The 26072-nt window shown below is 44.4% G+C and overlaps 3 protein-coding genes across 3 annotated transcripts; 1 reads left to right on the top strand and 2 right to left on the bottom strand.

Moving 5' to 3' along the window:
• Nucleotides 1-264: 264 nt before the first annotated feature.
• On the bottom strand, nucleotides 265-6903 carry SOST (sclerostin). Its single transcript, XM_054649640.2, has 2 exons — nucleotides 6602-6903; nucleotides 265-3135 (listed from the first exon to the last, which is right to left on the bottom strand). The coding sequence occupies exons 1-2, from the start codon at nucleotides 6819-6821 to the stop codon at nucleotides 2717-2719; spliced, it is 639 nt and encodes a 212-aa protein (XP_054505615.1). The 5' UTR covers nucleotides 6822-6903; the 3' UTR covers nucleotides 265-2716.
• A 5681-nt stretch (nucleotides 6904-12584) lies between these two features.
• Nucleotides 12585-20908, bottom strand: DUSP3 (dual specificity phosphatase 3). Its single transcript, XM_054649643.2, has 3 exons — nucleotides 20775-20908; nucleotides 17476-17702; nucleotides 12585-14560 (listed from the first exon to the last, which is right to left on the bottom strand). Exons 1-3 carry the CDS (start codon nucleotides 20894-20896, stop codon nucleotides 14355-14357), a joined length of 555 nt encoding a protein of 184 aa, XP_054505618.1. The 5' UTR covers nucleotides 20897-20908; the 3' UTR covers nucleotides 12585-14354.
• A 104-nt stretch (nucleotides 20909-21012) lies between these two features.
• LOC129130937 (ras-related protein Rab-18-B-like) lies at nucleotides 21013-25514 on the top strand. Its single transcript, XM_054649641.2, has 7 exons — nucleotides 21013-21147; nucleotides 21219-21274; nucleotides 21785-21846; nucleotides 22211-22283; nucleotides 23203-23321; nucleotides 23584-23650; nucleotides 24431-25514. The coding sequence occupies exons 1-7, from the start codon at nucleotides 21083-21085 to the stop codon at nucleotides 24604-24606; spliced, it is 618 nt and encodes a 205-aa protein (XP_054505616.2). The 5' UTR covers nucleotides 21013-21082; the 3' UTR covers nucleotides 24607-25514.
• The last annotated feature ends 558 nt before the right edge of the window (nucleotides 25515-26072 follow it).

The raw sequence follows: 26072 nt of genomic DNA, 5'->3' as shown, positions 1-26072 counted from the left end.
AATGTCTGGGGGAAGCAGAAATGAGGATGTGGAGACAATTCTGAGCTCCTCACCTGCCCAGGAAGAGCTTTTCCATGAGAAACATCCTGCACCAGAGCAAGGAGTTCCAGGATGGAATTTCTCTTTATGTGTGGGTTGGTAGAATTGAGGATCTCAGTTTTAATCCCAGAAACTGGATTTGACACCCTGCCTGTCCTGTAAATCCCTGGTTTTGCAGGAAATCAGCTTTGTACTGTAGCTGGAAATCAATGAGTCGTTCTAGAATTAATCAGAGTTTCTACTTTATTCAACAATGTGTTTAAAATTAAAAACAACAAACTAATATTTTTAAAAGCAGTATTACTTCTCATTCTCTACAAGTTGAAACATTGCATAAATAATTTTCTGGAAAAAAAAAAATAAATACATAATTCACTCTCTGAAATGATAGCTTTCCTCTCTAGGTTCTGGTCCCACATAAAATAACTGAAAAATCTATCAACATTTCCAATTTCCACAGTTTATATTATTTCAGCATAAATTCTACAGGATGCATACAGCATTTCACAATTCACCTTCTAACAATATCCTTTAATGTGAAAACACAAGCATTACTCTGAGTGTTGAGAAGCTAAGTAAAGGAAAGCTGCTGCCAAACTAAAGGAAAAAACCAAAGCTGCATATCCTAAAGATTTTTCTAGAGGAATTCATGACTTTTCATGCAGAACCACCACCTTACTCCCAGAGCTTGGTTTGCACAGTTTTACTGCTGCAGAGTGTGTGGCCAGATAATCCAACCTCTACAGAACAGAAAATGTAAATGGATGTATCCAAGCTGATATTAAAGTCAAACATGTTCTAGGAAATAAGGAATAAATAAAAAAAAAAATCAGTATATTCTATGCTAGACTATGGATAATGTTAGCTGCTTACAGGACAGACATCAGTGAGCTTATCTGGTTTGAGAGGAGCATTTTGTTCATGAATCTGCTCCACTTGGGAGAATTCGACTGGAACAAATCATTGTTCCTTAACCAATATTATTTTTTTAGTTGCCAAATCTCAGTTTTGAATTTTGTCAGCCCCATCATCTCTTAATTGAAGGTGTGAAATGGATTTGTCACACTTCTCTTTTGAGAACAGCAGTGCCACATTTTGGTTTGAGAGGCAGCACCTGGTGCATGAGGACCCCTGGTCGTGGGTTCATTTCCCAACAATTTGAACTTCATCCACCAGAACCTGAAATCCCTGCTGCCCCAAACTTTCCAGGGCTCCTTCAGAGACTCTCCTGGTGCTTCCCAATCTCAGCCTTGTCCTGCATCCTGGTCTGGGGAAGGGACCCCAAGATTCTTTTCCCATAAATGAGTGGAATAAAGGAAAGTGTGGCTGTCCCCACACCAGCTTCACCCTCCTCAGCCTCCCTGCCTATCCAGGACACACAAACTGCCATGGACCTCCTGCCACCCTGACTTTTCTGATGAACTCAATAAATCTAACGGGTTTACATTTAAAATCTAGTGCTAAATGTGTTTGGGTAAACTCAATAATCTAATAATCTAACGGTCTAATGCTAAATATTTTCTGGTGAGCTCAAGAATTCAATTCTCCCCAGCAACACTGGTTGATTGTCCAGGATGCTTGCAGTATTTTTGTTTTACAGGACATAAATAACTGCCCAGTCCTGGGAGCAAGGTAAGATGCAATTCTTTGAACTGCAGGAAGGACAACACAAGTGAGTGACAGCAGCAAACCCGTGAGACTGGGGGAGAAAACTTTCATTTCTTTGTAGAGCAGGCACACGGAAGGGTCCTTCCCTCCTGAAAAACTTATATTTAAGTTTTTCTAAGCCTTCTGCTGTTTACATGCTTGTAACGAGCTTTCTCACACGCTTTATGTAAATAACTCATTGTTCTGCATTCTTTTATGGAGGAGGAGAAATTTGATGGACTGTTGGTTTGTCCAGTGCCATTGGAGAGGTGGCACTGTCACCCTCCAATCCAGGGTCGCTTTTGGAACCCCATAAATGTTGGAGCCAGAAATTAAAAATTCTCTTTTTGCCTTGAGAGAGCTGCGTGTCCGCGTTGTTTTATTTCGTGTCCTGTAGTGACAGGTGCCTCCAGCTGCCTTTATCTCATCCTTTATCTCACACAAGTGCTACAATCTTACCCATTTTTTGCCTATTTGACTCATCTTAGCAGAAGGAATTGGAACCCCCTGCAGTCAGAACACCAGGCTGTAACCTCTGAGTGCTTTTTGATGGTTCAGCAAACTCTGGAGCTGCTCGTCCGTGTCACCCAGTGCCACTGTCACATTTTCTGAAAAACCCCTTCGCCAGGATTCCTTCTCCTGGGAAGATGAGAAGCCTCAGAGAGAAAACCCAATATTACCTCGTTTGCTTCTCCCTGTTTTGCTGCTTTGGAATTGTTTACCAACAGGCGCATGTTTGATTGGTTACATGTGAATTGTTTTTACTTAATGACCAATCACCATCAGCTGTGTCAGACTGAGGAGTCAGTCACGACTTTTTTCATTATCATTCCTGTTAAGCCTCCTGGCTGGGTCCTTTCTCTTAGTTTTAGTACAGCGTTCTTTTGATATAACATAATACCATAAAATAATAAATCAGCCTTCCGAGAACATGGGAGCCAGATTCTCACCTCTCACCTCATCCCGGGCACCTCACAAACTCAACAACCCAGAGCCACCTCCTTCCTTCCTTCCTTCCTCCCCTTCCTCCCTAATAGGCATTTTCCAGCTCGTGCTGGTTGGATTTGCCACTCCTGGCTCTGGCCAGATGCGGCTTCTTGTTCTTCTGGGGCCGGGGACTGTCCCTGCCGAAGTCCTTGAGCTCGGACTGGTTGTGGTAGCGGGTGTAGCGCTTGCACTTGCAGGACGTGGCCGCTCGGAATTTGTAAGTCCGCGTCTCCTGCTGGGGACAGGCCATGAGGACGCGCTGGGTGCGGCTGTGCGCGGGGATGCAGCGGAAATCCAGCGCGTTCTGCCGCCACCACTTGCCGCGGCCGATGGAGTTGGGCAGGAGGTGCGAGGGCTCGCACTGGCCCGAGCACAGCAGCTCCTTCACCGGCTTCAGGCTGCGGCACGGCCCGTCCGTCAGGAACCGCGTGGTGCGAACCTCCCGGCAGCTGAAGGCGGCATCTGCGAACAGGGAACGCGTTACTGCCTCTGCTCCCTCCCCGCAGTCCTGCTCCTGCCTTCAACCCTGCTCCTCCATTCCTGTAATCCTGCAGTCCTGCTCCTTCATTCCTGTAATCCTGCAGTCCTGCTCCTGCCTTTAATCCTGCTCCTCCACCCCTGTAATCCTTCAATCCTGCTCCTTCATTCCTGTAATCCTTCATTCCCGCTCCTGCCTTCAGCCCTGCTCCTGCATTCCTGTAATCCTGGAGTCCTGCTCCTGCCTTCAGTCCTGCTCTTCCCTTCCTGTAATCCTGCAATCCTGCTCCTGCCTTCAGCCCTGCTCCTGCATTCCTGTAATCCTGGAGTCCTGCTCCTTCATAACTTTCCTTCATCCTGCTCCTTCATAATCCTTCATTCCCGCTCCTGCCTTCAGTCCTGCTCTTCCCTTCCTGTAATCCTGCAGTCCTGCTCTTCCCTTCCTGTAATCCTTCAATCCTGCTCCTTCATTCCTGTAATCCTGCAGTCCTGCTCTTCCCTTCCTGTAATCCTTCAATCCTGCTCCTTCATTCCTGTAATCCTGCAGTCCTGCTCCTGCTCCTTCAATCCTGCTCCTGCCTTCAGTCCTGCTCCTTCATCCCTGTAATCCTTCATTCCTGCTCTTCCCTTCCTGTAATCCTTCAATCCTGCTCCTGCCTTCAGTCCTGCTCTTCCCTTCCTGTAATCCTTCAGTCCTGCTCTTCCCTTCCTTCATTCCTGCTCTTCACTTCAGTCCTGCTCCATCATTCCTGTATCCTTCATTCCTGCTCCTGCATTCCTGTAATCCTGGAGTCCTGCTCCTGCCTTCAGTCCTGCTCTTCCCTTCCTTCATTCCTGCTTTTCCCTTCAGTCCTGCTCTTCCATTCCTGCTCTTTCCTTAAATCCTTTTCTTTCCTTTAAGTCCTGTTCTTTCATTCCTGTAATCCTTCATTCCTATAATCCTTCATTTCTGCTCCTCCCTTCAGCCCTGCTCTTCCCTTCTAATCCTGCTCCTCCCTTCAGTCCTGTTCTTTCAGTCCTGCTCTTCCCTTCTTGTAATCCTTCATTCCTGCTCCTCCCTTCCTTCAGTCCTGTTCTTTCATTCCTGTAATCCTTCATTCCTGCTCCTCCCTTCCTTCAATTCTGTTCTTTCATTCCTGTAATCCTTCAGTCCTGCTCCTCCCTTCAGTCCTGTTCTTTCAGTCCTGCTCTCCCCTTCAATCCTGATCTTCCCTTCCTGTAATCCTTCAGTCCTGCTCTTCCCTTCAATCCTGTTCTCTCCTTCATTCCTATGCTTTCCTTAATTCCTGTTCTTTCCTTCTTTCCTGCTCTTTCCTTCATTCTGGGCTCTTTCCCTGCCAGCATTGAGAAAGCACCTGAACCCTAACCTAAACCCAAACCCTAACCTAAACCCTAACCCAAACCCTAACCCTAACCCAAACCCTAACCTAAACCCAAGCCCTAACCTAAACCCAAGCCCTAACCTAAACCCAAACCCTAACCCTAACCCAAACCCTAACCTAAACCCAAGCCCAAACCCAGACCCCTCCATGCCCCGTCTGCCTGAGCTGTCAGTGGGAAGGAGGAACAATTTTGGGGAATAAAGGTGTTTTTAAGGGCTTATTTGACTTCTCATTATCCTCCTCTGATTCTGTTCATAATAAAGTCACTCTGTACCTCTAAGCCAAGCCTGTTTTGCCCTTGGAGTGTTTTTCTCCTGGTCCTTATCCCAAACCTCCAGCTCAGTTTCTCTCCCTCTCTTATCAAGTGCTATAATCTGACAGATTTCTGTTGTTGTTGATTTTTCCCTCCTCTGCCCAGCTGTGGCAGGGGAGGGTGAGTGAGTGGCTTTTGTGGGTGCCTGGTGTTGGGCCAGGGTCAAACCACAACAGTATTTGTACAGACATTTTAATTTTTGGTTTTCCCGTGAAGTACAGAAACGGGAATTTCAGTGCTCAGATTTATATTTGTCAAAGTACAGCTAGCAAGATTTCATTTTTTTTTTAAATTTTGAAGGACTGCATTAATGGAATTAAGCAATCCTTGCCAGCTGTGACAAAAATACTTGCAACTGAACCCCACATGCACTTCAGTCTAACACTCCCAAGTTCCCTAGGCAGCTAAGAAAATTATGTTTGTCTGTAAATAAATAAAATGTGTGGAATAAGGTGCATTGTACCTCCATAAAGCACAGGCAGTTCAATATCCAGGCACCTGCCTCAGCTCTGCAGGTGATATTTGTGCATTTATGTCCTGTCCTGTGAGTGTGCAGGTGTGAAATCCCTCATGGTCTGGTGCATCTGTTCCAGGTCTGGCCACTTTGGATCATCATTTTGATTCTTTATGTTAAAAATGCCAAAATAAATATACAAGAGACCATTGTGTGTCTTAAACACCTCCCAGTCTCCTTCAGCCTTTGATTTCTTATCTGACTGTGCTTTCCACTTGGAAAAATAAGCACAAATCAGTGGGGCAGGTTCCCAGCTGGTGGCAGAGTAGGAAGAGGCTAAAAAATGAAGGTGTTGAGATGAGACAAGAAAACCAACCTGCTCTGCCCTGGTGGGGCTGCCTGGGAGGAGCTCAGGGCTCCCCCTCTTAGGAAAATGAGAAACTTTTAAGGCCACACTGTCAAAAGCTTTACTTTTTTTTTTTTTTTTTTTTTTTTTTTTTAAATATTGTTAACCCTCTGGTTTTAAATGCCCTAAGGACAGCTGCAGCAGAAATTCACAATTGCCTTCAAGCTGCCCCCAGAAAAAGGAGGCTGGCTCAGATCTGCAATGCACAACAGCGGAAATTCTAAGTTTGATCTGTGCCTGTGCTGCGTGTCTGGAGGACCAAACTTGCTCTATTTTCCAGTGGAAAACTTTTTTAAAGCTTCCTTTCTCTGTTTGGGGTGAGCTTGCCATCTCCTGTCTCCCCTCAAAAGGCTGGTGGAGTCCTGCATCACTGCTAAAGTTAGACACTTGCTCGAGTGACAATGGATCTTGGAGCATTTTTGGCAGCTGGAACCTGGCTGAAGAGCAGCACATTTCTCTCATTTAGCTGAACACAACCTCAATGTGCCCCTCTTGGTGTGATCTTAGCCACAGCTGGTGTGGATGTTCCTAAATATTACAAATTTCTGTCATTGTCTCCACTGTCAGCTCTTCCCCCATCCTAATATTAAAGAGGGAAAGAGAATTTGTGATTTTTCCTCACAAAACACAGAGAAGTGTTAAGTAATACCTACTACTACAGGTTTGATGTTTTGGAGTTGCCTGCAGAGTAGCAATGTTCAACAGAGAGCTGATATTTGCATCAGCAAACTCCAATATATTCTTCCTAAAGTTTATATTCACACTTCTTCAGCAGCAGGTGCAAATCCCTGTCACTTAAAGCAGTTGGGCCACACCAAAAGTGTTCATAAACAAACACAGATGATAACAAGTATTCTTTTACAAACTGCAAACAGAAATAAGGATATTTTTCTTACCACTGAGGTCTGGAGTCTGTTGTATGTGTCTTCCTCCATGTTTTGCCTGGTTCATGGTGTTGTTGTTGCTGAAAGTCGGCTCCATTGGTGTTTCTGGATTTTCAGTGATCTCAGGGATGATTTCTGTAGCATCATTTTTAAACATCTGCCACCCTTGCACAGAGTGAAGTGGGATTTGTGTCAGGACACAGACAGCACACACAGCCCAAGGGATCTGCATGGTCACAGATCAGCTTTTCAGCACCCTGACAGCCTCAGGTCCTGGGCAAAGGCACATTATTCCCCTTTTTAAAATCCCTTTTAGAACCAAGCCAGCCAATGACTATACAAAGTGGGAAGGGCCAGACGACTCATTCATCTCAGCTTTTGTCAGGGTGAAATAAAATGGGTGTGTGGGGGTGGGTTAGTGACAATATTTTACAACTGTTATGCAAAAACTTCTCTTATCTACCTCATTTTTGAGCCTGGCAACAAAAGGTGATGGACAAGACTACAATGAATTGCAACCTGACAAGCCTTTCTGCAGTTTTCCCTCTAAAAATGGTGTGATTAAAACCTGCTTCTGCCTCCATCCATATTTGAAACTTTGGCTATTTTGTCTTTTCCAAAGGTTTTTCAGAGTTTTTACATTTTGCTGTTATTCCTTTTCCCTTTGCTCACTGTATAAAAGGAGTAAATCTAGAAAGTGTAGCTCAGTAATTCTGCTTTTCAGTCTCTGCAGGGAAATTATTTGGGTTTTTTCCCCTCTCCTTTCCATAACAAGGAGCTCTACATTTTGTTTCACGTTCTTCTAAGCATCACTTTGCTTACTTACACGTAGTAAATCTATTTTTGGCTTGGAGCTGAACTGAACAAGTTGTGAAGGACTCCAAGTCCTGAAGGAGCAGGAACTGAAGAAGGATTTTTTGGTATTATTTTTGTCAGACAGGAATAGCACCATGTGTGGGTACTCTCCAAGAGAGCCTTGTCCAAAGTGACAGCAGAGCTGGTGGCAGCAGAAAAGCAGAACAGAGCTGAGTGCTGGCAATCCCTGAGTCCTTGCTGCCTCTTTATCCCCTTCTTTAAACACTTTCAGAATTGGATATATCCACCAAAGTTCAGTTTCTGTTAATTTTTCATGTAATATTTCCAAAAGCTGTTGTTGTCAGGGGCAGGCCCACTAGAGAGGATCTCATTTAGAGTGATCAACTGTCACATCAAACAGAAAAATCTTCTTGATGTAGCTTCACCCAAGCCCTTAATCCGTATATATGAACTTATATATATATATATTTTTATATATAATATATATATATTATATATATTATATATATTATATATATTATATATATTATATATATTATATATATTATATATATATAACATATATAATATATATTATATATTTTTATAGATATATAAACTCTTATATATGAACTGTTATTAACTATTATATTTATCTGTATAACCCACACGGAGAAATAACACCAAAACAATTTCTGAATGAAAAAAACAGAAGCTATATTTAGCTTGAGGCTTAAAACTTCTTGTCCATAAGAAGGAGGGCAGCCTAACAGATGCCAGGAACAACCCCAAATCTCAGACATTCAGATTCCTTGGCGACAAAAACATTTTTTCACACCCTGTAGCTGCTTGCCTGCTCACAGACCTTCCTGCAGCAAAGCAGACCATGCTCTGTGCTGCTTCCCTCCCCCAAAAAAATTTTATTTTTGTAGTTTTAATGAAGCACAGGAAAAAACAAAATGAGTTATCAGGTAGAGAGTGTTTATTATATTTTAATTAAGTATATTAAATTTGATTATATTAGAAATAAATAGTAATTATTTATAATAATTAGGAATAAATTGTAATTGTTTATAATAATACATTTATTATATTATAAATAAACATAATAAATTCGATTGTATTAGAAACAAATATATATTTAAATATATATAAATATAAATATATAGATATAAATATATATAAATAATAATATATATAAATAAATATATATATATATAGAGAGAGAGAAATAAATATATATTTAGAATATAGAAATAAATATTGAGATAATATCTTAAGCAAGATGGAGGTTTTAGGGTGGAGACTGGATGTTCTTCTGTACCTTCTTCTTCCTCCTTCTCCATGGGTTTGGGTGGTATTTTGTAACTGGACAGAAAAGTCCACATTGCAGGCTTTGAGCGATCAGTTATTGGGTGAAAAGGGAAAATAATCCAGGTGTCATTTCTTATTTGGATAGTTTAGATTTAAAAGACCTTGGAAAATGAGATTGTTGGCCATTTTGTGCCTTGCTAACGAAGGGCTGCAGAACTCAGGGTTTGTGAGGCTGTTTCATTGATGTGGAACAATAAACACCCGAGTCTGAACATGGACTAAGGTCTGCAGTGCCTTCAATCCCAGCCTTGAGAAACCAATAACCCCCAGCCCCTGCCCAGCAGAAAAGGCCTCAGCTGTGTCAGCCCTGCTCAGCAGCAGCAAAAGCATCTCTGTAAGGTCATCACTGGGCTCAGCACAGACCCAAAATGGGAATCAAGGTGAGCCCAAAGCAGTGCTCAGCTCTGAGCAGGACTCAGAGCCACCAGGAGTCAATTGGCATCTCCTTCTCACCTGAATCCACTGCTGCTGCTGCTGCTTTCTGAACTGCAGCTGAACTCCTGAAGCACTGGCACTGCAGCTGAACTCCTGAGGCACTGGCATTGCAGCTGAACTGAGGCACTGGCACTGCAGCTGAACTGAGGCACTGGCACTGCAGCTGAACTCCTGAGGCACTGGCACTGCAGCTGAACTCCTGAGGCACTGGCACTGCAGCTGAACTGAGGCACTGGCACTGCAGCTGAACTGAGGCACTGGCATTGCAGCTGAACTCCTGAGGCACTGGCACTGCAGCTGAACTGAGGCACTGGCATTGCAGCTGAACTCCTGAGGCACTGGCACTGCAGCTGAACTCCTGAATCACTGGCACTGCAGCTGAACTCCTGAGGCACTGGCACTGCAGCTGAACTCCTGAAGCACTGGCATTGCAGCTGAACTCCTGAGGCACTGGCACTGCAGCTGAACTGAGGCACTGGCATTGCAGCTGAACTGAGGCACTGGCACTGCAGCTGAACTCCTGAGGCACTGGCACTGCAGCAGCTCTCCTGAGGCACTGGCACTGCAGCTCTCCTGAAGCACTGGCATTGCAGCTGAACTCCTGAGGCACTGGCACTGCAGCTCTCCTGAGGCACTGGCATTGCAGCTGAACTCCTGAGGCACTGGCACTGCAGCTGAACTCCTGAATCACTGGCACTGCAGCTGAACTCCTGAAGCACTGGCATTCAGCCCTGCAATGCAGGCAGGCACAGCCAAACCAGCTCCTGAAATCACTTCAGCCATTGCAGCTCCAGGTGCTCCCCCTGCCCACACCTGGGCCTGAGGGTTCTGCTCAGCATCCCAAAGCTGGGCAGGAGCAATTCTCTGTGCACAAAGGCTCAAACCTCACACACTGCCCAGGAATTCCGTTTTTGACATGATCAAAATTCTGAATTTTGACATGATCAGAGTTCTGTTTCGACATGAACTTTGCTTCTCAAACAGTTGTTTGGTTTTCGTTTGTTTGTTTTTTCATGCTGCAGCCTTTCCCAATCAACTTTCAGCTGCCTCAGAAGAACTCTGCAATGTCACAGAGTGAACACAACAGTCTGAACGCTGTGCTGTGATGATCTGCAAGAAGCCAAAATAAATGGGTTCTTATTATTTCCCACCAGAGGCTGCTGAGCCGTTCTGGTGTCTTGTCCTTTTCAGTGGTAAGAATTCACTGGATTCACACACCAGCACAGGTCAGGAGTCAGGGCTGGCTCTCCAGGGAAGAAGAACAAGCCTACAGCTCCATCTGGTGAGTCAGCCAGCCAGCAGCATCAGCCCACAGGAACCACAATTAAAACACACAACCAACACTTGGTTATTTCCAGGATTTATTTGCAGAAGAAATTAATAAATAACTAAAACTAATTCTCACCAGCAAATCCTTGAAAGACACCTCTCAGGCTTGTTCTGTTTCTAGTTTTACTCTTTGGTGAAGCCCAGAAAGTAATTTTAGGAGAAATTTCTGTGCTAAACTAAGACAGATTCCACTAGATAGTCACTGTACTAAAAACATCATAGTAAACTAGCAGGACTAATATAAAAAATAAAATTAAGTAAAATTTTCTGCTTCTGGCATCAGAGACAGAGCGTTGCTGTTTGCAACAAACTGTTCTTTCCAAATGTACCTCCCTAAATTAGCATTCTTGTAAGGAAGATCTCACAGCAAAGGGCAGATGCTCAGCAATTTCAGAGGAATAAAAAGCTCTGTTTTTCCCAATACATTCTCATTTTCATATTACAAGGAAAGAAAGCTCTCATTCCCATCTTTTATGTAATCTTTCCTTCTACAATCAGGAAGAGAAATTTAGAAGTATACAGCACAATCACTGTGGGTTACAGACATACAAGGCCTTCCTGGCCAGCTCAGATGGGCAGAGGAATTTGCAACATGGCTGTACTTGGAGAGCCAGACTCACAGGAAGGGTATGAGCCATTAATGGAGCACTGGTCTGACATTTTAACTATTTTTAGCCTGCTCTAAAAGCAGAAATGGCTCCGTTGCTGAGTTGCCTATCAGTGATTTTAAATATCATCCACTGTCTCACTCTTAAAAACAATTTCTAACATTGTTTTACTTATGCCTCTCCACCCTCCTGTCACAAAACATTTGCTAAATCAGTTTTTTTATACTGAGACAAATGGGCCAGAGTTTCCATAGGAGTGACCAGTGTCCCATGAAGTAAAAATTACCTTGACTATAAGAACACATTCCCCTGTTTTGATTTTCAATATTTCTTGGTACTGACAACTACAGAAAGTTAACAGACTCAATTTTAATAAATCATTCTGGTTTATTAAAGGTCAACAAAGGTCTAATGCCTAATGGTTTCTTAGGTCTTTAAAGGACTGGAATTTTGACTTCCAAGTAACAGGTGAAAGATAAAGTGCATCCAATGTGAATTTCCCTTTTTCTTCCTTATAGTGCAAATAGGTGTTAAGAATACATGGTGTGAGACAAGAAAAAAAAATCTATGTTTAAAGTAAAAATTTTTAAAGGATAATTTATAAATTAGACTGCAGTGTGAAAAGTCAGCATTGTAGAAAAGGCAAGGCCAGTATTCCTATTTCCAAAGCCACGACTCCTACTTCACACAATATGAAATTAGTAACAAGGAATTTTGAAGAAGCAAGTCATCTACTCCTGATTAAATGGATCAATGGGAGAAAGCAAATGGGTGTGTAATTAGGTGGTGGAATTGATTACTGCTTATTATTACTGAACCTTCCTGGTTCAAAGCAAGCCCTGAACACTGACTGACTGTGGAGGTGTGACAGGGACACCAAGCAGAGTGTCCCTCCACTGTCACCTGAAGGACACAACACAGAAAAGGCTCCTTGATGTGGCAGCTCCATCCTGTGGAAGGCAAAGCAGGAGGACTGGAGCTCAAGCAGAATAATCTCCTCTGGAGCTGAACTTCACCTGGCTGTGCAGAGCCTCCCCTGCCTCTCCCACTCCTGCAACCACACAACCCCAAAACCAGCAGTAAAACCATGCCTGGATGTCCTTTGGGATTTCTGACTGCTGAACAATATCTGATTGTAAAACAATGCATGCCTGGCCTTTGTGATTGCTGATTGCTGACCTGAGTAGGCAAAACTTCATCTGGGACCACATGTGTTACTATTGAAGTGTTTCTGTTTAAAACAGTGTTAAGATTTTTCATTCTAGAACTACATTAAAGCAGAGGTGAGAATGGAGCAGCCACCCTGGTTTCTGATGGTTTAACCAACAATTCCAGCCTGCAGTGGGAGATCCCTGGCATGAATACAGTGCTGTAAATCACAGGGACACATTTACACACTAAGTCAGGCACAGTGCAAACAAAGCTCCCTCTCCCAACACTCATTTCGTCTGTAGTAAACAGAACCAAGTCATCATTTATTTGAGTACAATGTAAATATTTCCTCTACAGTGTGGTACATTACAATGCTCATTTTTATTTCATGACACCATGCAAGCAATCCAAGAGTGTTCTTGTGCAAACTGCTCTGTAAGCACACCTGTGCTGGAAGGAACCTGCACGTGAGCTCATTCCATTCTGTTACTGAACAGAGATAGCAAAGAAGAGATAAAGACACTGTAATTCCATACAAGCTTTGAAAGGCATTATATTAGGATACTTAAATTATACATCCACCACAAACACTTCTAAATACTAATATCATTTCTTCCTTGTTCAAGTTCTTCCCTCAGCATTCGCTCTTGACATTTTTTCTATAATGAGTTTGAAATAAAAATAAAAGAGCATTTAATAACAGACTATTTCATGTCCATTGTAACAGAAAAGATAAAAAACTATTCTTGGAAACACAGAGTGCATCAAGCATGGGTTCTGAATGGCTTTACTCTCACACTGTGCATTGCATAAATCCACACAAAACACTGCATGCACTTTATTTTCCAAGTGAGTGCATCTGTGCATTTGTACATATGCTTCCCATTCCTTGAAGCTCCTACATTCAAACTTTAGGCACCTGTGTGCATGAAAAAGAAGCTTTAGAAATTACAGTGCTCCTATTAAGAGTGAGTGAAGGGATGTGTTGGGGCTTTTGGGAGCTGGTGCTATGGTTGATAGTACAGGGATAAAATGTTTCTAAAATCATGGGATATTCAGGGGACTTGGAAAGGTTGGGCCTGGGAAAATGTTAGGGTTTACTGGATCATGCAAAACTGCACCTGTATAATCATTTAATGACTATGATAAAAGATATGATTGTTATATGATAAATGACATAACTGTTGAATGTGGTGATTGTTTGGTAGTTGGATATAATTATTGTTTAATCATAACAAGAATAATGATGTTTGGGGGGTTTGATGGAAATTACAGAAATCCATGCTTGGATGAAATCAATGTATTGGATTTTTGTTTTGGGAGTGGCACTGGGGACACTGAGGACACTGGGAGTGGCACTGGGGACATTGAGACAGTCCCAGTGCAGTGTCCCCAAGGGCTCATCCTGGGCACCAGCTCCATGCAGGACACCAGGGACCCAACCACCAGCTCCAGTTTGCACTGGGAACAGGGAAATGTGGGCACTGGGAGGGGCACTGGGGACACTGGGAATGGTACTGGGACAGTCCCAGTCCAGTGTTCCTAAGGGCTCGTTAAATTACAAGAATCCTTGGATGAACTCAATGTATACAATAGAACAATTTAAGTTTAATAATTAATATCTAGTTATAGAATAAGGGTATAAAACTGTGTTCATCCTGAACCCATGGTGGAGTCAGATTTGGGTCTGTGCCCCTGACATCCAGAGCTCTTCAATAAAAGCACTTGCATATAATCAATCAGTCATGACAAGCTAAAGACAAAGCTTAAACAAATCACATTCAATGTCAATGCGAACCATACGCTATGGAGTCTGCAGGGGCTCTGAAATGTGTGTGAAGACAGCTGGACTTATCCCTCTACAAACATCCCTTGATGGCAACAGCTCCAAACAGCGACACAATTTTGTCCCATCTCGAAACCATCACAGAGCTCCAGACGGATATTTTCACTAGACAAGCAGCAATTCCAGCCCCGGGGGCGGTTGAAATTCGCGTCTCTAAAGCTCCTAACCCATCCCCTAAAGCTCTGAGAAACCGAAAACCCCAAAACCCCCAGTGCGGTGCAGCGCTCTAGGGTTGGACCTTGCCCTCCTTCAGCAGGCGCTGGTTGAGCTGGCAGAGCTGCCGGAGGAAGCCGTCGTTGGGGCCGATCTCGCGCTGCTGGCGCACGGCGCAGAGCGCGCTGCGCACGTCCATGCCCCGCCGCAGCATCAGGTAGGCGATGACCAGCGTGGGCGAGCGGCTGTAGCCCTCCCGGCAGTGCACCAGCACCTGGCCTGCGGGGAGACAGCCACAGCTCAGCGTTAGGCTGCGAGGCAACGGGAGCGCGGCAGGGGACGCGCGTTGGTGTTGTAGTGCGTTCTTATATTTTGTAATACTTTGAAGTAGTTTGTTTTGTATTCCCATATTTTTCCCAAATGGTTTATCCCAGACTGTACCCCCCCTCCTTTTCCTTCTACTTGTGTTATCCCTTTCCCGGGATGAGATCTCCAAAACCCCCACCCTGGCTCTGTGTCAGTCACCTCGGCATCCCAGCCCCTTATCCAGAAGTTTCGGTCCAAGTTGTCGAGTGATTAGCCAGGGGCTAGGGGTCAGCCCCCCAAGTCCTGCCCCATACGCTGTTTTGTATGTCTATCCCCCCAGCACCCATCCCCCAGAGATACCTATTGGTCAGTAGGATTTTATCTATGTTGGTTTCCTCCTCCCTTTAAATGTGAGCTCCGGACATCCCCCGGGGCTCTCGGCAGGAGGCCCCCTGAGGTACAGGAGCTCCCTCGGGACTCCTTAATAAAACCTTGGAATATCCCCTGCTGGGAGTCGGCCCCTTTCTCTTCCACCGATGTCTCTGCTGTCTCTGCTGCAGCGAAGGCAACCAGCCTGAGTGCCCTCAGCACCCTCGGGGCACAGAGAGTGTCTCCCCGCAGTCGGCCATGTTGGGGCTGCTCCCCCCATTCTCTGCCGACCCGGGTAAGGCCCAGGGACATTGAGAGGCTTGCAGAGAGACTGAGACATGTTGGGAAGGATGGAAGCGCGACGAGGGCCGGTCGGGAGAGCACGGGACTCGTAATGCCAGGGTCGTGGGGTTGAGCGCCGCGTTGGGCGCCAAATGTGTCGGTAAGAGCTGAAATGAGGGGTGTGGGGCTCCAGGGGCTCTAACAAATGCAATTCATTCCATCCAAGAGGTTACAGCAGGCCAGGGTGGTGGTGACAGAGCTGTGCCCACAGCTGTCAGCTCCAGCTGCAGGCAGGCCTGGACACCCTTTGGTTTTGGTTACATTGCATTATAAACTTTCCTTTGCTGAGCATCTTCATACAGGAGAACCAATCTATAACTTAACTTTTTAAAAGTTTGACAAGAAAGTCTCACAGATATGTGTGCTTAGCAGAAAGATTTTTGAATGTAGACATTTGAATGTAGACATTTTGAATGTAGACATTTTGAATGTTTTCTGAAGAATAGAGATGGAAGCAAGTTTTGATATAGAAGAAAAGAATTGCTGAGCCAGTTTTACTGGATAACCAAGGAGGCAAAGGGTATTCAGAGGAATAGTGGATTTGTCTTTACAAACAAGCTGTGGGTCTGCTGGTAGATAAAACCAGCACTGGGGGATAAAAGAAACAATGGGGAGGATTGCACTGATTGATGAATGGAAAAAGAGATTTGCTTTTACAAATAAACTTTAGGTTTTCTGATAAATGAAATTAGACATTGAAAGATGAAAGAAACCATGAGGAAGAAAAAACCCTAAATTCTGTAAGAGTGGAAAATTGAAAGGGAGGGTTGTACATTAGAGGGAAATCTTTGGTATCAGGTGTTCTGGGAAGTCTGTACCTCTGAAGTACCTCAGAAATGGGGAAAGAGAGAAGGGAAATGTGGGAAATTAGGATAAAAAGGAGGCTGCATCCTCCAAAAATTTGAGAGATCCCAGGGGAATTCCCCATGGCCTCTCCCTTTATTCGAATAAAGTCAAAGGACTCCTTTATACTTCAACGTCCAACAAAACTAACAATTTGGAGTATCCAGTTAATCTTAAACCTGACTCCAACATCACCCAGCTCCACGGTTCCTCTTTGTTTACCACATTAAAAAACCAGTGGTAGGTGTGGTAAACAACTGCTCAGAGTGAAAGAACCAGCAAATGGAACTGCTGCAAACCCAGACTGACTCTGAATTTACTGACCCTGAAACTTTTGAGATTAAACTGAGCAGGTGCAGTCATGGCACAGCAAACCCTTCTCTCCTCTTGCAGCCTGTTTCAGTGAGTCACAGTGCTAACTGCAAGAGTTGCATTTAATTTTTAGAATTTTTCATACTCCACCAAACTGGATGAAGAATTTATTTCCATCTGTCAAAACTCACATCACGGCTCCAGAATCCCTTTGCCCATTTCAGAGAAAGGACTTCTAGAATTGTGGGAGTTCTCATTGCTCCTATTCAATGCTCAGCCACGAAAGCAAGAAGGAAATTAAGCATGTGTAGAAATAACTGAAATGTTGCAATAGTTAGACAACACAAACACCATCTGTCCCACTGCACTGTGTCCTAGGATTTCTGCTCTGAGGAAACACACTACAGAGAAATGTGGCAATAAACAACATTGCAAATATGACCTTCAACTTTCCTGCAATCCTGGGAAATAGAGGCAATCAACACATAAAATAATGTAATGACTTAATATAATAAAAACTCTAAGGTGACAGTCTGTATTCTTACTGTACATTTGGAAAAAAACCCCATTTAACAGGTTATGTGACTACTCTTCAGTACTTGTATTACTTATATCAATTCTGCCTTTAAATTGTAATTTCTAATGTCCTTAAACCACTTCTAGACCCTCAACTTATTTTTTTTAAGAATATTTTATTAGAAAAGAAGAAGAGAAAAATTAAAAACATCTGAGGAAAAGTAAAACCATTTCTTCCCAGAAAGAAACTATAATAAGATGCAGCAGCTGTTCCTCATTTCAAAGTCACCCCTACAGAATTCCCTTTGCCAGGTACTGGAGACCTGCATGTATAAACACAAGACAAAGCTGTGCCTTCTTGTGCCTGATTCAGGGCCTTTATCTGAATTTTTCACTTGCTTGTTCTGTGGATAATAAGAGCAAAGAAGCATTTTAAACAGCAAATGACTAAGAAACATATGCAGTGCACAGAAAACATGGTAGAAAGGTATTTCAGTTTGCCTTACCATCCTTCTGGGAAAGGGCTTTGTCAATAAAATCAGCTGCCTCCTCAAAGTAGCGACTGAGGTTAAATTCCTGTGTGTCATTGGCTTTAATGCCATGGTATCTGATGCCTGAGCCTTCATAGAACTCTGCATTAGTGTTCACATGCATGAATGATTTCCCCTCTGCTGCATTCAGAACATGGGTTATCCCCAGATGCTGCAGCCTCATTATGTTCTTGGCTATGAACCTGCATGACAAAAAGTGTCAAGAAAATGATTAGAATTTGGTGAATTATCTCAGTATTTAGGTATTGAGAACCAAACCCTTGGATTTTTCTGTTAATAGATGCCAAATATGCCCCAAAAGTGAATTAGCTACAGGTTATAAATTCACAAAAACATTCAGAGCCATGGTCCCCTACTTGTGCATGAGGGAATGCTGATTTCTTGTCTGACACTGAGGAATGCACACATGAAAGTGAATCTGCACCTGTTAGATCCTACTGTGGCATAAAATTCTGACTTTCTGAACATAAAATTCGGACCAAAGTAGGGAGATACTGGAGATGATAACACATTAACTTCTAAGGTTAACAGTTATCCACATAATTTAAAAACCAGTTAAACAACCCTGCTCAGTAACACAAGTGACCTGCACCAACCTCAGCTTGTGCCCTGGGATGCAATCCACAGTAAGGGGAGCTAAAGGAATATCAGGAGAGCATTGACTCCTTTTTGCCATAATCCCACTGCTTTTCATTCTGAGTCTGATTCTTTCCTTATGTCACTTGCAATATTTGCCTCACTTTCCTGGGAAATAAAAAACCCCACGTGTTTTATCACTCTGTGTGGTCTCCTAGTAAAATCTAAGCCCCAGTGGCCAACATCAGCAGAATGAGACAGAAAGCTTGAGCTGAAGGATAACTCAGTTCCTGCACACTGTGTGAAAAGAGGTAGCCTAGACAGATTGGTTTTAAAAGCAGTTTTCAGTATGTGTTTAACTGGATATGGAAACAATTTTTTTTTTAAACTCCCCACAGCTCAACTCATAAATTGCAAATACAAGAGGTCTTAATATTAAGCTGAGCTCCAGATAAGCATTTGTGCAGCATCACTCTGGACAAGTTTCTGTGAGATGGCAATGCATCCAGGGCTTGTGGCTGGACACTTAGGCAATCTAAAAAAATAAACACCCAAATCAGTCAGTTTTCATCTATATGAATCTCTGAGTCCATTCACTCACAATTTTGATGTAATTCAAGGCCATGAACATCTTGAGAATTTCTTTCTTCCTGATGATTGCACACCCCTTAAATTCTAGTGAAAGCAGATGAAGATTTATGCATGACTGAAGCTTCTACATTTTCTGCTGTCTGTGCCAAGCAACTATGGCAATGAACCAAATATTTGTAAGACTTCATTACCCAAACAAATGCTGACAGATTTTCCATCTGGCAGGACATCATCTGTGCCAGGGGAGAAGTTTCAGTGTCTGGAGAATTCTGCTTTCAACACAAAAATCCTACAGAGCAAGGCCAAACCAAAAAGTGTTAATTCAGGGGTGAGTTCCTATGCTTAGTAGAGTGAGAATATGGTTTAATTAACATGATATAGATCAGCATATTTCTGACTGTTCAGCATCAACAGGAACTCCCATCCAGAAATCATGGTTGAATGTGGCAACAGATTGTTATTTTTAAATTATTTACTGCACAAATCAGCTTGCAAGCTATGACTTCCTTGTTTTCCCCAGGAAAAAACTACTGTTTTGTAACTACTACAAATATGAAGGAGATGGTGGCTGTCAGACATCAGGCTGGCTACTGAATGATTTCAGTCCCAGCTCTAGGTATGCACGTCCTAGCTGTAACAAATATAATTTGGTTTGGCTTAAAAGTAAGTTAGTGACAATCTGTGATCTTGAGTTGTATTTCTTTAAGAGGTAAAAACCTAAAATAAGTACAGGGATCCAGTGTATTTAAAAAAAAAAAAAACAACAAAATTTCACAGAGATGGACCAAAAAGGGGAAGAAGAATCAGCAGTGTGAAAAATGCGTATTTTATGATTGGCTTTTTGCAAATATTAAATTGAATATTATATGTGTTGTGTTAGAAAGTGATGCTGTATTAATTCTCTTAAGTAGTGTGTTAAATATAGTTTTAGGTTATAACAAAATGTTAAAATAGAAACTATGCTATGTAGAATACTCTGTTTCTAAAGAAAGGACTTGCAGTGAGATAGCAGCCACAGGGCACCTGAATCTTTCAGAGAAAGAGAATTTATTGCTCCATTATCAGGAGAAATGAACTTCTTCCCGCCCCGCACAGGCAGGTGACGCCGTTAGGATTCAGAGGAAGAAGCTGACACTGCCCAGACAGAATCCTGTGTTTGAATGGAATTTATGCATCATGTATGAGGTGTATGAATATGCAACAGGTTATTGTTTTTAAGGGTTAATCCTCTGTTAACGTGGGTCATTTTCGGGCTTATTTTGCCCAGAAAAAGGTACCCGGACTGTCCATAACTCTTTGTTTTTATTGTCTCATATTGTCCTAATCCAAATTGTCCAAATTATTATTACTCCAATTATGTTACTATTTTTATAACCATTTTATTACTATTAAACTTCTAAAATTTTAAAAACAAGTGATTGGCGTTTTTCACAAGCAGGATAGGACAGCATAACTGAAATCATGATGTGGTGTAAAACATAAACCCCGCTGAGATCCAGCAGATCCCGTCCTGCAGCCTGACTGCCCCGGGCTCGAAGCACCGGGAGCTGCTCGGTGACGGTCACGGCCCGACCCGGCCCGGTCCCACTGCCCGCTGGGCACCGCACCCAGCCCGGCCCGGCCCCTCCACACACGGCACCCGGCCCGGCCCGGTCCCTCTGCCCGCCGGGCACCGAACCCGGCATGGCCCGGCCCCTCCACCCACCGCACCCGGCCCGGCCGCTCCACACACGGCACCCGGCCCGGCCCCTTCACACACCGCACCCGGCCCGGCCCGGCCCGGCCCGGTCTCTCTGCCCGCCGGGCACCGCTACCGGCCCGGCCCCTTCACACACCGCACTCGGCCCAGCCCCTCTGCCCGCCGGGCACCGTTACGGGCCCGGCCTCTCCGCACACCCCACCCGGCCCGGCCCCTTCACACACCGCACTCGGCCCAGCCCCTCTGCCCGCCGGGCACCGTTACGGGCCCGGCCTCTCCGCACACCCCACGCAGCCCAGCCCAGCCCGGCCCGGCCCGGCCCGGCCCCTCCGCCCCCCGTGCCCGCCCAGGCCGGGCCTGCCCCGCGCCCCCGCTCCGGCGCACTCACGCGTTCCCCACGTGGATGCGCGGCACCACTTCGTTGCTGTGCGCGCTGGGCAGGCTGTAGCAGCCGCTCCCGTTAGACAGGAGCTCGTTCAGCTCCTCCACCGAGATCTGGTAATCGCCCATGGCCGAGCCCTTGGCGCTGCGGCTCCAGCCCGGCCCGCTCCCGCCCCGCCCGGCCCCGGCCACCGCCTCCGAGGCGGGGCCGCGGCAGCTGCCGGGGCCGCACCGCCGGGAGCAGCGGGCGGCTGCTCGGGGAGCGCAGCAGCGGCAGCGGCGGCGGTGGTGGCGGCTGGACCGGAGCGCTGCGGGATGGAGCCCGCAGGCCTCACCCTGAAGCTGCTGCTGGTCGGGGACAGCGGCGTGGGCAAGTCCAGGTGCTGGAGCGGCCCGCGGGGGAGCCCCGAGCGCAGCCCCCGGGCTGAGGCCGCGCTCTCTGTCCCCACAGCCTCCTGCGGAGGTTCACGGACGGCGCCTTCGAGCCGCGCCTCACACCCACCGTCGGTGAGCCCGGGGTCCGCCCTCCCGGGGCTGGGCTCGTTCCTGCTGGGCCCTTTCTTGCTGGGCTCGTTCCTGCTGGGCTCGTTCCTGCTGGGCTCGTTCCTGCTGGGCTCTTTCCTGCTGGGCTCGTTCCTGCTGGGCTCGTTCCTGCTGGGCTCGTTCCTGCTGGGCTCGTTCCTGCTGGGCTCGTTCCTGCTGGGCTCGTTCCTGCTGGGCTCGTTCCTGCTGGGCTCTTTCCTGCTGGGCTCGTTCCTGCTGGGCTCGTTCCTGCTGGGCTCCTTCTTGCTGGGCTCCTTCTTGCGGGGCTCCTTCTTGCCGGGCATTTTCTTGCCGGGCATTTTCTTGCCGGGCTCGTTTCTGCTTGGGCTCATTCCTGCCGGGCTCCTTCTTGCTGGGTTTGTTCTTTTTGGGAGCCGGGATCGTGCGAATGCGAGGGCTGCCACGGAGGGCATTCGGTAGTTGCTTCTGACGAGCCTCTCCTTCTGACTTTGAGCCTCCCTTTCTAACTTTCAGGTATTGATTTTAAAGTGAAGAAAATGCTGGTGGAGGGCCGTGCAGTGCAGCTGGCCATATGGGTAGGTTTTGTTCCAGACAGGTGGGGGTGTGTTGGGTTTTGAGAGGTGCACAAGCTTCAAGAGCTCCTTTTTGTGGTTTCCTCGCTTCCTTCCTGCTCCTCCTCTCTCTTTGCTGAAGTCTTCCTCATGTTGAGATTTCATGAGTGTCGTGATGGTACAGCAGGAGCTGCAAACAAACAAAACCACTTCTAAAGGCTTCCTTAGTCAAGGTTTGGCACTTCCTTCCTTTTCATGTTTTCCTTACTCCTCAGGATTTAAAATTTTAAATTTCCTTATCTTGTTTAGTTTAAAATGCCTTTTTTGTTTTGTTCTAAATGTATTTGATGTTGTGTGTTTGGGGTTATCTTCCCCCCTCCTTCTGCAGGATACAGCAGGACAGGAGCGGTTCAGAACAGTGACTCCCAGTTACTACAGAGGAGCTCAAGGGGTTGTTTTAGGTATGAAATAAATGGAAGAAAAGCACGATTACAGAAATTGTGGGCTTTATTTCTCCTAAATGTGCATGTCCTTGCAAAAGGAAGTTATCCAAGAGAATCTAAGGAATAATTTTGGCTCAAACTCTGGGTATGCAAAACCACAGGCAGGAAATGTTGCTGCTTCAAAATATTTTAAATTAAAAAGGCAGAGATGTCATGCTGCAAGCTGTTGAGTGGATGAATTATTGGCTTTGTAGCTATCCCATGGGTGGTTTTCTGGTAATAAGGCTAATCAGGGGTTGTGTTGTGTTCTTTTCCCCATTATGTTTTTACTTCTTTTTTTCCCCAGAAACTATTGATGTGATTGTTGGGATTATGGTAAGACTTGAGGTTTGTACACAGACAAAGCCCCTTCAGAGTGACAACAGCAATTAGAAAACAAAGGGGTTCTTCCTTTCAGGATCTGTGAAGGCTAACCTTAACTCTGCTCTACAAAATATTCTTTCTATGATTTTTAAACCTTGGTGATTTATGTAAATGCAGTTATTAAGTTACCAGTACCCAAAAGCAGCTTTGAACTCAGTCCATCTTTTAGCAGCAGCATGTGCATGTACTTATACATAAAATCAGCTGACAAAATACCTATTGAAAAATATTCTGTGTGGCCCAATTCAGCGCTACCAACAGGTAGAATATTTCTGTTGGGTAAATCTGATTTTCCTTCAGAGGTGCTTGTGGTCTGTAATGCTGAGGGAGCACAGCCCAGTGAGTTCCAGCCCTGGGAGCAGTGTGAGGTTGATGCCTCATTCTGTAGTTCCCTAGCACCTTTTGTTTTTTCCAGGCTGTAGTTAGGAAGTGTGGATGGACCAAGTTCTGTCACAATGAAGGAAACGTTGGCCAAGGCTCTGCAGCTGTTGAGCTCCTTTTCCTCTGTTCTCAGTGTATGATGTTACAAGAAAAGGCACTTTCACAGGACTGGGAGGGTGGCTGAATGAGCTGGAGATGTACACCACAGCCAGCAGCACTGTGAAGATGTTGGTTGGCAATAAAACCGATAAGGTCAGTTTGGGAATGCATCCTCTTCCCTTCTCCCTGGGTTATTTGTTCATCACAGGGTGTAAATGTGAGGTGAGTGCTGTAGGTAACACAGCCAGCCTGGCAGTGAGCTCCAGACTGGGAAAATCCAGTTGATTAATACATATCACATTTTTTCCTTTCAACAAAACGTCATTTTTGAGGTTTTGTTCTCATTTCAGTGCTGCTTTTCTGGGTATTTTTGAGTGTAGCTTATTTCAGTTGTGTTCTTCATCTGTCCCTGCAGCCTGACCGTGAAGTGGAGAGAAGAGAAGGGCTGCAGCTGGCCAGGAAACACTCACTGCTTTTCATAGGTATGAACCTCTGGGACAAAACCTTAAACATTCAAATATTTATTTTGGGATTGCCAAGCATGAATGTACAATTGTATTTCAGGTTGATGGGTTGTTAAACCTTTTTTTTTTAATACCTAGTTAATATGGGTTCCTTTTGCTGTAATTCCAGTGCAGGGATGCAGTTTTCAGTTTCTGCATTGGCCAGAAGCATTTTTCTCTGAAACAGATTTACTGCATACACTGTACAGGCATGAATTTTATATTCTCTTGAAATAGGAGAGTTTTTTAATTCAGAGCCCAGAAGACTGAATTTTTCCTCCTTACTGGTGTCTGATCTTTCATTTCCAAGTTTCTGTTGCAGCTACATAAAAGACAATATTCTCAGAGCAACAATAAAATGCACAATGTGAAGATATAAAGGTGGGAGTTTCTAAAGAGAAAGTTTCTTGAAAAGATTTCTGGGAGAAATTCAAACACATAGAGGACAACATGCAATTCTTTCTCAGCTTTGTTATGGAATAATTATCTTCTACATTTACTGTCACAAGCTGAGAACAATTTCTTTTTCTCCATCATGGAGAAAATGGAGAACTGTGGATTTCTTTTTGGTGGAAAAATGTGAGACTTCAGACTGGGATGTATTTCTGTTTATCCTGTTCAGCTGAAATGTACATTTAAGACAGGAGAGGAGGTTCAGTCATTAAAAAACTCCCATCTTCTCTCTGCTCCTAAAATAAAGTTTTTTAAGTGGAATATACTCCCTGCAAATGAGATAAAATCTTTTTCCCCCTTCTCCAGAGACCAGTGCCAAGACACAGGATGGAGTGCACCATGCCTTTGAGGAGCTGGTGATAAAGATCCTGCAGACTCCAGATCTCTGGGATAAGGGCACAGGGAAGAAGGGAGTGCAGCTCCTGGAATCTTCAGCACAGCAGCATAAAGGGTTTTGTGCTGCCTACTGTGCACTTATTTAAATGCACAGCTGGCTGTTCTGCCTGACTGGAGGAAAATAAAATGGGGTGGGATGGGATTCCAAGCACCAATCTGTGCCATCAGTTGTGCAGATCCAAACCACAACCTCATTAACAAAACGCATTTTTTATTCATTAACAAAATACAGTTTCTCCTTCCCTTTTGCACAACTGCTGCCTACAGGTATTTTTCTGGTAGCTCTCAGATTTTTCACTATTAAATCCTAGTGCTGCTATGAGAATTGTGCCTTTGCTGTATGACATTCAACGTGGACTTTTGCTAGAATTCCTGCCTCAGCATGAATTAATTGGAATTCAATTCTGGAATATGATTGAGAAGTTTCTCTTCCCTTGGATGGCATGGGAGGCTTTGAAGCACCCAAGTTACCTCCATGTAGTTACTCAGCAGGAGTTGGATCAGTGGCCACAGTTTCCTGATTTTGGATGGTTTTAAAAAGTCACAATTGCTACATGTCCCCAGACAGTGAGCTGAGTTCTGGTTAATTAAAGCTGTTAATTAAGGCTGTGATGAAGAGGATGTGTCATGTAACACTTGTCAGGGAAAGTGCAGGACACTGTGGTCACTGCTGTTCTCTTTGCACTGAGGATCAGGGATGCACTCCTCATTTTGGGCTCTGGTTTTGCAGTCACTGAGAGTCTCTGCAAACCCTTGTCCTCTTCCAGCAACCACAGATCAAACTGGAGATTTGATCAGAGTTGATAAAAACGTTATCAGAATTGATAAAACTCAATTTCACAGAAAATGTGCTGCCTGTGGGAGACTTTGCACTTGGGTGAGTCTGTCACCAGCCCCACTATGAAGTTACCCTTTTGTCTTTTACACTTTTAATGGAAATATTGTATTTTTGCTAACTTGCTTACATTAAAATAACTGAAAATTTCAGATGTAACTTGTGCCTTGCTTCTGTTAATGCATATTTCTACTATTAGACTATGTTAGATCATAAGCACACATACAGCTTTATTTACTGCTAGTCATGCAAAATATTTTAAGATGTTATGATAAGCTTTAAATAAATTCTGACCCTTATATTTTAACTTAAATCTGAATCTTCTAAATATGTTCATGTCTTTCAGACTCTCAAAATCTGTTTGTAACCTGAAATACAGAGCTAGGGTGAGATCAATCTGGCCATTTATTATTTTCATAAAACGATTTAGTTTGAAATGCTGTTACTGAAATAGTTTTAAAAATATTTCCCTCAGTTTTTCATAGGATCAAGGCACATCTGTCATGAATTGCCTCTCTAAGAAACGTTTTTGGTAGCACATGGTTGCAGAGCTGACAAAACCCACTGCATGTGGAGGAGTCCTCAGCATTTTTTGAGGTCACCAAGCTGCAGCACTGACAAGTGCAGGGAAAAATTCTTGTTTTTGTAGAAGTGGGAACAGAACCTCAATGCCCATGGGCAGGACCACACATGAAAGTTCTCATCTGGAGAGGATGG

Source organism: Agelaius phoeniceus, chromosome 26, assembly GCF_051311805.1.
Source record: "Agelaius phoeniceus isolate bAgePho1 chromosome 26, bAgePho1.hap1, whole genome shotgun sequence".
In the NCBI taxonomy this organism is placed as follows: Eukaryota; Metazoa; Chordata; class Aves; order Passeriformes; family Icteridae; genus Agelaius; species Agelaius phoeniceus.
The sequence above is the reverse complement of the archived record's forward strand: the minus strand, read 5'-3'. Positions and strand labels throughout refer to the sequence as shown.